Consider the following 13121-nt stretch of genomic DNA (forward strand, 5'->3'; position numbering starts at 1 on the left):
GTAGTAGACTCCTAGCATGACATCTCCCTTGTTTTTTGCCCCTTTAAGCCTAACCCAGAGACTCTCAACACTTCCGTCTCCTATGTCCATCTCTACCTCAGTCCAAGTGTGTACATTTTTAATATATAAGGCAACACCTCCTCCCTTTTTCCCCTGTCTATCCTTCCTGAGCAAGGATAGATAGGGGAAAGAAAGAAGGCACATGACTGAAAGCTGGAAAAGGACACGTATGAGGTGTTGGGAGAAGCCATTAACGTAACCATAAGAAGAAAGATGGGGAGGACACGAGAGAAGAGATGTAAGTAGGGGAAGCATCAGAGCATGATGAAAGTGAGGCTGAAGAGCTTAAAGCTGTTGTAGAATTAGAGAAGCATTTAGTGAAGGGTTTGCAGAGAGGGGCAATGTGGTTGGAGCAAGGGGAGAGGAAGATGTGCTTTCACCCTCATTCTCCATAAATACACCCGTTAAAAAGCAAAAAAAGCCCTTATAGATCTTCCTCCACTTATTTTTGTCACTTTTAATCTTAGTGACTCTAACAACTTGTAGCAAAAGCTTCAACCTGAACAGTGCTGAGTCTGCTGGCTTATTGCTTGAAATTGCGGCAGCTCAGAGGGAGCAATAATCTGCTCTGAAAATGACTTTTTGCAGGGTTTTTTCTCATGTAATTCTATTTGTTCTTTAAATATGAATTCCTGCCACAGCGCCACAAGAGCTGAATGCTGGGAGGTGTTCAGCGCCCTCAGCTACCACAGAAGTCTCTGATTCAGGAGAGCACTTAAGTATGTGCTTAAGTCCATCCCTGTTTAGGAAAGGACCTAAGCACGTGTTTTAAGTGCTTTTCTCAATCAGAACTAAAGTCAGTGAGAGATGATGACACTAACACCTTGTGAGATTGAGCCCATAGTGAGCACAGAAACAAGCTGCCCCTGTATTATTTACATTCATTTAAAATAAAATAAACAGTAAGAAAAACTTTTAAAATAGTAACTAAAATGAGTTGTTTTTTACAAGCAGCCTGTTCAGGAGGCAGTATGTCTAAGCAAATAAATCATTCCAACTTTCTGCCTCATATTTTGCCATCTATAAAATTAAGGCATAATATTTCCAGATCACCCCATCAGGCTGTTTTGAGGATTAATAAGTTCATTTTATAAAGCAACTTTAACACACTTAACTATGTAAATGCTAAGTGTTGTTAGTAGTAAGATTATTACTATTAAAATTATTTCTTTAAAAATTCTGGTCTGGTATGTATTCTAAATATTTTTTACTTATTTTTTTAACCACCTACAAGCTGTCAAAATACATATGCATGAGAATGCAAACTGGTACAATAGGACCTTGTTAAATGACCTGATGGTACATCATATTTTTCTCCAGAAAGGTCATCAGCATTCACCTTTCAGAATGTGGATTAGTAAGATTCTCTCAACACATAATCAGGAAGTTCAATATATGTCTGTGATCAGCATTTAAAATATGTATTTATTATTAAGAACTATACCCTGCATCTGTCGTGCTTTTCATCCAGGATCTCAAAGCACTTTACTAGCATTAATTAAGCCTTACAGTACCCATGCAAAGCAGGTATTATTGTACTTGTTTGACAGATGAGTAAATTGCAGCTCAGGAGGTTGAAGTGATTTGCCACCTAGAAAAATCAGTGACAGTTTCCGGCGCAGAATCTTGGCGTCCTGGCTTATAGTTCCCCTGCTCTATCTGCTAGATAACACGCTCTCCTTTTTTTGAAATGCAATAACACATGACAGTGTGTGTGAGCCCAAATAAAATGGCATTCACTTCTTCAGTATTAAAGATAAACTCCGCTTTCCATCTTAAGTCTCTAAAACCCACCTTTGGCAATAGTGTATATGTACAGTCATTTATGACATTACACTGTTTGTATTCAACTTATGCAGTACATCTCCTTGATCACTTTGGTATTATGTTGGTTCCTTTTCCTTCATCCATTTCTTTTAGTTGTTTAGACTGTAGACTCTTCGGGGCATGGATTGTCTTCCATATCCATAAATTACCTAGCCCATATTTAAAAAATAATCAGTACATAATAGTGATTATTCTTGTAGTCGTTGTGTATAACACACTATTAGCTTCTTCCAGTAATGGCTATGTTAGTGTTGCACGTGGCGTATATGCATACATGCAATGGCATAATAGGACTTTTTGTGGGTGTGATCTCTAACTCATACCTTTGAAAACGTCCACGTTGGTGCATCACTTAGCCCAGTATGAGTAAAATGGGAACCAGGAGTCAGAGGGCACCTCAGCGTTCTAAGGAAAATCTGATGAGTTTCTGGGGCTACAAGTAAGATAGACTAGCTGAAAAGGCTGTCTGTGTCATGGAGAAAAGATTAAAGAGGGGAGCTGTCTGTACTGTTTAAACCAGTCTGTGCCACTGGCCTAAAACCAACTGCAGTAGACAGCTGTGAGTTGAGACTGACAGAGATCTGGACAGAAAAAGATTCCTAGGAGAAAAATAATAATGTGGGCATTATTAAGTGGAAAGAGAGCTGTACTGTGTTCTCTTTTGTCACCTCTACAGTTTAGCCACCTGGCCGTTTGGGGAAGCATGCTGCTCTGGCTGGTGTTCTTCGGAGTCTACTCGGCCATCTGGCCCACCATTCCCATTGCACCAGACATGCTTGGACAGGTTAGTTTTCATGCTTGGATATGGGAAAGATTGGTGAGTGTGCTTTCTGACTGCAGCCCTTTGTCTTCAGTGCCTTGGGAAAGTAATACTACCTGCATTGCTCATACAGCAACAGGATGGTGCCTATAAAGGAAATGCCTTCAGTGAGTGCACCTAAGCTTTAGTTAAAACTTTCCTACACCCTGCACATGTTAAAGTTTTACAATAGTAATTAAAACCAATTAGCTTGGTTCTCAAAGTTTTTCACAGTGTAAGTCACTGTATGTGCTGTAGATAGTCTATGGAGTTTTCCCATTGATTTGGGTGGGAATGGGCCTAGGCTCTTCATTAATATTGGCTTTGGGAGATTTTCTTGGTAACAAAGGTTTGACAAAATGCCAGACAAAAATTTGATATTTTAAAACTTTGGGTTGTGTATTTCCTCTGTTCGTATACTCAGTTTTCTACTACTCCTTTCTCCTAACTTGTTAAAAGAAAACAGAGAATGTACCTGAAAACAACTTATGGGATGGTCAGAAATAGAAGGGAAGCTTATACGTTATAGGTCCCCTGACAATGTTAGTGGAGTTCTGGATTTGTTCCTTCATTGTCAGTTGTTGCAGGTGGTGAAATTCACCCTGTCATTATTTCAACCAGTGGTGCACAGAGAGAATAATGAGCCTGTCAAAACTCCTTCAATGAGAGTATTTTGAATGAGAGTCCTCGGAAATGAGGGGCTAGCAAATATACCATAAAATACTACTCCAAGCAAACTCCAATGTTGTTGCAGTAAGTTACTGGAAAAGATACTCTTACAGCAAGTTTGGAGTTACCTTTAAAGATGCTTTTGTTTATAGAGAAGAGGAAAAGGCAAAATGAGAATGGTTATAATAGTGGACCTAAGCAAATTAATTTTTACACATTGTCATCTTTGCACATTAGAAACACAAAGCATCCATGAACTTAATTAATTATTTATAAGGTTACTTTTCACATAATTTCATATAGTTGTTGGCATCCTTTCGTCTGTGAGAGACGGTGGGAATTGCAACCTATGATGTAGTAATTCTGGCATCATTCTGCTTCAGCATGGTTCTGGTCTAATAAATATTTCATTAGATTGTGGTACAATGCAGAGGATAATGGAGATTTTAGTAGATTATCATGGACAGCTTTCTAAAGGAAGGAGAGAGAATGACAACTGACAGGATGGGATCAGCCATCATATGACTGGCAGAGACAAACACCAAATTCCTTTGATAGTATTTCATAATGTCCTCAGTGTGTTTCACAGTGCACATTTGCATCAGCAACTCTAATTCACATTTCCATAAATTAGGCTGAAATTTGATTAAGTCTCATACCCAGCCATGAATCGGTTTTGCAATCTATAACAGCAGACTCTTAATGTTGCTATTAATGTATCAGCATGTTTAATGCACAAGTGTCAAGGTAAACTAGTTCCACATATTAGAAGGCTCAGACTATAAAGTTCAGTTCCAGAATGTAGTGTTTTTTAGAACTTTTTTTATTGCAATAAACCCCCCCCCCCTCCCAAAAAAAAAGCACCATGATTGGAGTGGATGTTAACCACAATGTAACCCACAAGTCCCAGAGCAAAGTAACTGATGTTAAATAGCATTTTATTTTTGCTTAAATACTTTCTAAAAAATGTTTTTCTCCTTAAGCCATGTTATTTTATACTCTTTGGTTTTCCAGAACAAACGATGTCTTGAGATATGACATTAATATCTTGCTGAGGGTAAAACAATACTTATTCTTGTGGAGAGCACAACATTTACGTTCTGAGTGATTGAGTGAGATCATTTATGTAGTCCAATACTTGCATAGCTGTTCCTGGATCAGTAATCACTATTGAAGACATTATGGAGTTGTTCATCATCTTAGCAAAAGTACAAGAGCCTTTGGGGGAAAGGGAGTCTTATGTAATATAATATATGGTTTCAGCATAAACATTAGTTTAAACAGTACCACTGTGTTGTAGTGTTATATTTTTGCTCCTTAGTTTGTATGCTTTGAGGGGAGGAGAAGGGGAAAAAGAGAAGTTTTTTACCTCTTGAAAATGATGGAAGATCCCTAAGATGGAGGAAGCTTCTGTAGAACTTCCATTAACTTGCACAGAGGCTCTCGAGAAATAATTTGCTGCACAATACCAAACCATGGTCAAATGAGCAGGGACCATACTAGGCTACAGTCTGTAAAATGAATTGCCTCTCTTCTTCCAGGCTATTTAAAATATTCCTTTATTCCATCTCTTTTCCTTTTTGCAATTGTAAGTAATCAAGATTTGTTAAAAGCGAAGTGGGGACAGTGAAGAGTTTATAGTTTGTTTTTAAATCTCTCTTTCATTAGAGTGTTTCTAGTTGTTTAAATAAATTAATTTTCAAAATGTATTAAACACTTCTACTACACAAAATACTATAGCACTTAAAAGCAACCTAGTTCCTTATGACTATAATGCTTAGTTAGTGTCTATAACAACCAGCACATCCCATCATGAGTCAAAAATATGACGTGTAAAGCATTTTATTCCATCTATTCACCAAATGTCTGCATGGAGAGTCTCAGATATTTAAGTGTCTGAAAAGATGTATTGTTTCTGCTGGGGTCTATTAAACTATTGAGTGAGTATTTCTTTCTCTTGTACATTACGTTTGGAGCATTCTTACATGGGGAAAAAATGCAGGTTTTTCCTTCAGGGCAAAAGGGAAGTAACTACTGAATTAAAGAGTTATTCTCTACTGTCAGAGACAACATATTTCTTTTGTTTCACTTAATGCATTTCATAATACAATAAATGAAACATAGTGCTAATAAGACAAAGCAGTGATAAAATCCCAGTGTAACCTAATGGAAATTTTACAATAATAAAAGAGATTTGACACACTGGAAATTAAGTAGAAAATCTTCAGTAGCTTTTTGGTGGTCTTTTTTTAAACCCATGCATTCGTTCCCTAACAGTACTAGAAGTAGAAGTTGAAGTCTACACCTCCAGAAGGCTTTAAAATTATCTGTGACAGGGGTGTCCTCAGCCTGGTCCCCTTGGTTTCTTGAGCCTCTTTGGGTGTTTTGTTTGGTTGTTTTTCACATAGGAGGTAGTACTGAGGAAAGAAAGGAATCTACTATCCTTGCCTCTGCATAGTCTGAGATGTTCACATGTGCCAGTTTGGACTAGCTCTTTTTTGAATAAAAATTTCTGCAAACAGAGCATACTGCACACACTGGGCACCAGTCTGATCCCTTCTCCATGTTAGTATGTGGAACTCATTGCCTCAAGATATCATTGAACCCAGTAGCTTTGTACATCAATATATAACTATGTATATTATAAGGTACCTAATATGGACGAGATGGTGCAATTAGGAAATGTCTGTTACTGCTACCCCAGTGAGAGGCTGCTTGTTTTCTAATGAACTCCTTTTTGAGCTGCAGCTAATTACCCTCTGTGTGGCCCACCAGCTCTGTTGGTCAGAGCATCAGGGTGCAGGGCCATAGTTTTGCCTATTTCCTACCCCTTTGGGGGTGCATGGTACTGTAAAAGGAATAGGGATGGGCTACAATTCTGCCTGTCCCTTACCTGGGCCACATAAATGGGGTTTCTGGGGTTGGGGGACTGTTTTTGTCCTCCTCTCCTCATTGAGTGCCAGACACAAAGTCAAGGCAGGCTTTAGCCCTATCTAAATTAGAATAACATATGTGGTTGCACTCACTAGAATAAAAATATATTGAGCCTCAGGTCTTAATCTGAATACCAGCTGGGCTCAAGAAGATTCCCCCTACCCTCTCTTCCCATGTTGTTATATTGTATTGTTAAATGCTTTATGGGAGGTTTATGCTTTTCTCTGGAGCATCTGGAATTAGCCATTGGTAGAGACAGGATACCACTGATCTCTTCCAATTTGACAGTTCCTGTTTTCCCCCCTCTCTATATAAGCATCTTATGTTGGTCTTTGCCTCATTAATTTTGTTCCGAAGGCTCAAAGGTGATTTGTATCATACATAAACTTCATTGTCCATTTTGAGTCTTGTTTTTTCTTTAAAAAATAAAATAAAATAAAATAAAATAAAATAAAAAATTCCTATGCTGTGGTTAGTCTGACGTGTTAGGCATTTAGTGGTAGTGAGGTTTTGTTTTGGGTTTTTTGCTGGGTGACATGTTGTATGCAGTCATGTTCCAGACTTATGATTTAAGTATTGTTTTGGTTAAAATATTTTGATTATAGATCAGCATTACTAATGTCTTCCACATTTGAGGCTTTTTGCCCTCCCAATGGTTGGAAGAGCCAGAGTTGGCACTGTACCTTCAAGGTGTTTTTGTGTAAATCTGCTTCTAGCTTCTAATACTTCTCTTGCCTCTTCTTAGTTTCTTCTTACCTTTTCTTTTGTCAAGATGAGAATCACTGATATCTTAACCAAAATGTTTTTTTTTTTTAAACCATCAGCCCTACATTTGGTTAATGGAAACAGCAAAAGATCTGGGCCACTCCAGTGAACTTTCTGCGTGAATTTTAAGAGATGATTTCTAGCTCTTACAGCCAATGGCAAGCTTTATTTTCTTTCCTGACGCTGTCTACTTTGCTTTCAGTGGGACACTTCTTGGGCTGAGTTGAGTACGGTCCTAGGTCAAAAATGTCTATCAGATAGCTTCTTGGTTCATACGTAGTGCTTTCAGAAAGAGTTTAAGGATAGTGTCTGATACTGGGTGCTCCATTCACTGCTGGTCTGGAGCCTCCCCCTGGCCATTCCGGGGATTAGCTCATCAGGTCAACACCCCGTCCCCCAGTTGCATATCATCACTCGGTCTATCTCTCTGGTCTGTAGCCCCTCCTCAGTCCAGGAACCGCAGCCTCCTCTTCATGACTCAGTCCTCTGGCCAGGTCACTTAGCATTTCCCCCTTCCAGACAGTCTTCCTATTCACTGCCTCAGGTGCCACTCCCTCAGTGGCTGGTAGGAGAACCCGCGCCCACCTTCTTCTCTGCGTTCCAGTCCATTGAACCTCAACCCAGCAGTTCTGGACTTTACTCTTCCAGCCTCACTGCTACTTCCCTGGACTGCTTCCTCTCTTCTAGTACCTTCCTAGAGGAGGGGGTACCAGCTCCAAACCCTCCTCCCTCTTCCCAGGGAGTGACTACCCTTTTCCAGCAGCAGTCCCTGTCTGTTACCAGCTTCCTGGCTTTCTAGGCAGTGGCGCATTAGCCACTGGACCAATGGGGCCCACGCCCAGTGATTCCAGCCAACAGAAAAAATCTGCTGTTGGTCAGTGGAAGCCCTGAGCTCCAGCCACTGAGCAGGCAGGGCGGGGGAAGCCCCCACACACGACCCCACTCTCCGGCAGCAGCACCAGGTGGGCAAGGCGAGGAAAGCCCCAGCAGTCCCAAACCCCATCCCCAGCAGAATCTGTGGCATGGGGGAAACCACCTGAGCGACCCCTGACTCTGGCAGAAGCCAAGGGGTGGGAGAAGCCCCCCCCAGCTCCCCAGTGCCGCCTGAGTCTGTCCCCAGGAGAAGCTGCGGGGCGGCAGGGGAAGCCCCCGACCCCAGTCTCCAACAGAAGTGCTGGGCGGGTGGGTCAGGGGAAGCCCCAGCACCCAGACTCCCGCTGCGGCCTTGGAACTGGAGGAGCTTTTGCGCCCCAGGGCCATGGCGAGGGGACAGAGCTTCTCTGGTCTTGGGGCCACAGTGTGGGGTGGGGGCAGAAAGGAGCAAAAGGGGTTGTAGGGGGAGGAAAAATAGGGGCAGACCCTGGGTGGAACAGGGGTGGGCCCTGGGGAAGGGGCAGAAAGGGGTGGGTCTGTGGGCAGAGCCGCAGGCAAAAGGTGTGGAACGGGGCGGGGCCACAGGCAGAAGGAGTGGGGAGGGGCCCCCTACTTATTCTGGCTCAGGGCCCTAGGCAGCTTCTTTTCCTTTCTTGTTCATGTTCTCTGAGCATGATGTACCTACCCCCAGCTCTTCCATTAGTCTTCTTAATTTTTGTCCCCCTCAAAAAAATGGTTTGGCTGGCCAGGACTGTAAAGTTTTAGAAGAACCCACTGGTCATGTGACCAGTCCTTTGGCTAAAATCTAGTCCGAGTATACCTCATGGCTACTTGAGGGAGTCTGTATTCATGTTACGGATTGTGAAAAGAGGAGCCCACACAAAAGAGCAGCCCTGTTTTCAGTGCAGCATAATCTGCAATATTTCCATGGTCGTGTTAAATATGCTTCACATTACTACTCTTTTCATTTTTCACACAACTGTTGACAACATCTACAACTCAGTGTATATTTTCCTATTTTTGTGGGTCTTTTTGCTTTCCTCTCCTCAGTTTTAAATTTTTTTCCAGAGGTTTCGGTTGTTCTTTTGGCATCTCATTTCCACAGAGTTTGGTGGTGGTTAGAAAATTGGCTGTTCTGACTGTGGTTTGTTTGTCTACACTCACTCGCGCATTACATTGTGATGTCAGTGTTTCAATCTGTGGAAACCCTTCATTCAAATGTTAGTCAGAAATCAGACTTCTGCCTGCAGATTGAAGTCCTCATGCCTTCTGATCTTGTTTATTTTTATAATTATGTGAAAGGGTCTCCATTGCACTTGATGTGGTTTTGGAACTTATTCTTTTTCTGGAGCTTTGGCCTGTGCTTTGTACAGATAAATTAAAGTTGGGTAATGAAGTATGCATACCTCTTATACACATCTGTTTAGGAAATGGTTTAGTTATTTTTGTGATCCATGAATGACTTTCATAAGCGAATCTGCCATTGTAGGTCTCTGATGTTGTCATGCTTTAGGATGCGCCAAAAACAAAAAAATAGAGATGAATAAAATGAAACAGAATATCTTTTTTAAAGGGCATATTGTGAATGTAAAATTATCTGAATAAACATGTATGCCATGAAGAGGCTTCCTATAAACAAGAACACCTCTCTGCCTACAGGCAACTTATCAGCAAATCTCTCCTGGGTATGTCTTAAAGTTGTATAATAAATTTGTTGCTCATATGACTTTAATCCTTGTGGAGATCTTAAAACTGTTACATTCATGCAGCTGTACCTAAGGTTGTGTCAGCTTTTCCCATATGAACTCGTTTTCACAGGTTTAAACCTTGCCTATGAAAAATCACCTTGGACTCAGAATTGGCAATATACAGCCAAATATTAAGCCAGCCTTAACCTAACTTTGAATTTTGCTTCTGCAAATTTTCCTTGCTTGGTTTTTCAAATGCAAAATCAAAGGCTACTTTCTGAAAATGTGGTTCACTTGATCAACTAGGAGAAACTTTTCTTAAAAATAAAATTTGAAAAGGTTCAGCAAGTTAGATGGTTTGGGGGTATTTGGGTGTTTTATTTTATTTTATTTTATTTTATTTTTTGATAAATGTAAGGTTGCAAATGTTGGTATCATGACAAAGAGGGACCTTAGAAAACGATCATGAAGGGAAGATTTCAGACCAATTATGTAAATCAATAAGTTGCTAGTATACAAGGAATATAGAGAGTCTTTCTCCTATTTTGATGTGTTTAAGCTCATTAGAATATTTTATGGAAATGGCTAATTGGAGCTATGAAAAATTATATGGAAGAAAAGGAGCTTCCTTGATTGAGTATCCATACTTTGGGACTTCGTATCTTATTTGCAAGAACTCTAGCTACGGGATTAACATATTAAACATACAGTCAGTTAACAAAATGTAACTTGATTGTAGGTAAATCAATTTCTAACAGAGTCTGGCAGGTTGTGTGCATGGGGCTTTAACCATGGTTTGTAAGATTGTTCCAATATGGCCTGGTCCTTGTCCACACTGTTTCGTCAAACTATGGTTAGAAACCAGATACCTGTAGCTTAATTTGAAAAGCAGCATATGTAATGGTCCTTTACACCTATAGATAATTGGCAAAATATCCAGATTTGTTGCCTTGGAAATAGTATATAGCTCTGTTCATGAAAACAGAGAAACCAGCCCTTTCCCTCAGAAATAAACTATAGTCCTGTGGTAATGGCTTATACTCAAAAATCATATCGTTATTCACAGTTTGAAATATGAGGTTGCTTAAGATTCTTTATAGATTTCTCCAAATAATTTGTTCTTGTATTTAGAAGTTTCTCTTTGTGGGCAGCAAAGCTTTTTGCATGTTCTTGCGGAGTTGGTTTGAAGGTGTCCTATTAAGTGTTTTCTTAATTCATACAAACTGACTTTTTAAACTTAGAGATGTAGCCGCTGTATTGTACTGTACTGAAGGCAACGTACATTGACATTAGAAATACATCCTAGAATACTCAAGGAGCTGACTGAGGAGATATCTGAGCCATTAGCGATTATCTTCAAAAAGGCATTGAAGATGGGAGAGATTTCAGAGGACTGGAAGAGGGCAAATATAGTGCCAATCTGTAAAAAAGGGAAATAATGACAACCCGGGGAATTACAGGCCAGTCAGTTTAACTCCAGTACCCAGAAAGATAATGAAGCAAATAATTAAGTAATCAATTTGCAAACACCTAGAAGATAATAAGGTGATAAGTAACAGTCAGCATGGATTTGTCAAGAACAAATCAAGTCAAACCAACCTAATAGCTTTCTTTGACAGGGTAACAAGCCTTGTGAATGGGGGGAAACGATAGATGTGGTATACCTTGACTTTAGTAAGGCTTTTGATACTGTCTCGCATGACCTCCTCATAAGCAAATTAGGGAAATACAACCTAGATAGAGCTACTATAAGGTGGGTGCATAACTGGTTGGAAAATAGTTCTCAGAGAGTAGTTATTAGTGGTTCACAGTCAAGCTGGAAGGGCATATCGAGTGGGGTCCTGCAGGGATTGGTTCTAAGTCCAGTTCTGTTCAATATCTTCATCAATGATTTAGATAATGGCATAGAAAGTACACTTACAAAGTTTGTGGATGATACTAAGCTAGGAGGGGTTGCGAGTGCTTTGGAGGATAAGATTAAAATTCGAAATGATCTGGACAAACTGGACTGGAGAAATGATCTGAAGTAAATAGGATGAAATTCAATAAGAACAAATGCAAAGTACTCCACTTAGGAAGGAACAATCAGTTGCACACATACAAAATGGGAAATGGCTGTCTAGGAAGGAGTACTATGGAAAGAGATCTGGGGTCATAGTGGATCACAAGCTAAATATGAGTGAACAGTGTAACCCTATTGCAAAAAAAGCAAACATAATTCTGGGATGTATTAGCAGGAGTGTTGTAAGCAAGACACGAGAAGTAATTCTTCCACTCTACTCCATGCTGATTAGGCTTCAGCTGAGTATTGTGCCCAGTTCTGCGTGCAACATTTCAGAAAGATATGGACAAATTGGAGAAGAGCAACAAAAATGATTAAAGGCCTAGAAAACATGACCTATGAGGGAAGACTGAAAAAAAATTGGGTTTGTTTAGTCTGTAGAAGAGAAGACTGAGGGGGAACATGATTCCAGTTTTCAAGTACATAAAAGGTTGTTACAAGGAGGAGGGAGAAAAATTGTTCTCCTTAACTTCTAAGGATAGAACAAGAAGCAATGGACTTAAATTGCAGCAAGGGTGGTTTAGGTTGGACATTAGGAAAAACTTCCTAACTGTCAGGGTGGTTAAGCACTGGAATGAATTGCCAGAGAGGTTGTGGGATATCCGTCACTGGAGATTTTTAAGAGCAGGTTAGACAAAAACACCTGTCAGGGACGGTCTAGATAATACTTAGTCCTGCCACAGGGGACTGGACTAGATGACCTCTCAAGGTCCCTTCCAGTTCTACAATTCTATGAAAAACTGCCCGCATTTTGAGCTATAGTGACAGGAAAGGAACCTAGGAACACAAGAATTGCCCAGCAGTGGTCCATCTAGTCTAGCATCCTGTGTCAGAGAGTGACCAGATCCAAGTGCTTCAGAAGAAGATGCAAATACCCCTGCAGTAGGCAGTTCAGTAATAATTTGTCCTCAGGGAAATTTCCACCTAACCCTCCAATTATCAGTGGGTGGTTTATGCCCGGAAGCAAGAGGATTTAAACAGCCTTTCCAAAACTCTTGTCTGTTTGTTTGTTTGTTTAATATTTAATAGTGTAATGCTGGGTATCAGCTGTCCATTTTCTTATGAATACTGCTAAGCTCAATGACATCTTGTGGTAATAAATTCCATGGGTTAATATGTGGTTTGTGAAAAATTGTGCATTGTGTAAAAAAGTATTTTCTTTTATCAGTGTTGAATTTGCCACTTTTCAGTTTCTTAGAATTTTTCCTGAGGAGCCATTATGATCTATTTTCATCAGTCTACGTGTAAGGAGGATTCTAAACAATAAATGGCTGGCTGTTGGCTAGTGATGAGAAGACTGCACTAGAGCAGTGGTTTTCAACCTTTTTTCATTTGTGGACACCTAAAAAATTTTGAATGGAGGTGCAGACCCCTTTCGAAATCTGCAGACCACAGGTTGAAAACCACTATGGTAATGACAACCTTTTGCTGAACCCTTAGACGT

General features: G+C 40.2%; 1 protein-coding gene across 3 annotated transcripts in view; it reads left to right on the plus strand.

The window, feature by feature from the left end:
• ATP8A2 (ATPase phospholipid transporting 8A2) overlaps window positions 1-13121 on the plus strand; it is a 584689-nt gene that overhangs the window by 433348 nt on the left and 138220 nt on the right. For all 3 annotated transcript variants that reach the window (XM_034758733.1, XM_034758730.1, XM_034758731.1), the window contains exon 33: window positions 2564-2671. In XM_034758733.1, the coding sequence (XP_034614624.1) occupies window positions 2564-2671 (108 nt within the window). The remainder of the gene's footprint in view (window positions 1-2563; window positions 2672-13121) is intronic.

This window comes from Trachemys scripta, chromosome 1 (genome assembly GCF_013100865.1).
Source record: "Trachemys scripta elegans isolate TJP31775 chromosome 1, CAS_Tse_1.0, whole genome shotgun sequence".
Classification (NCBI taxonomy): Eukaryota; Metazoa; Chordata; order Testudines; family Emydidae; genus Trachemys; species Trachemys scripta.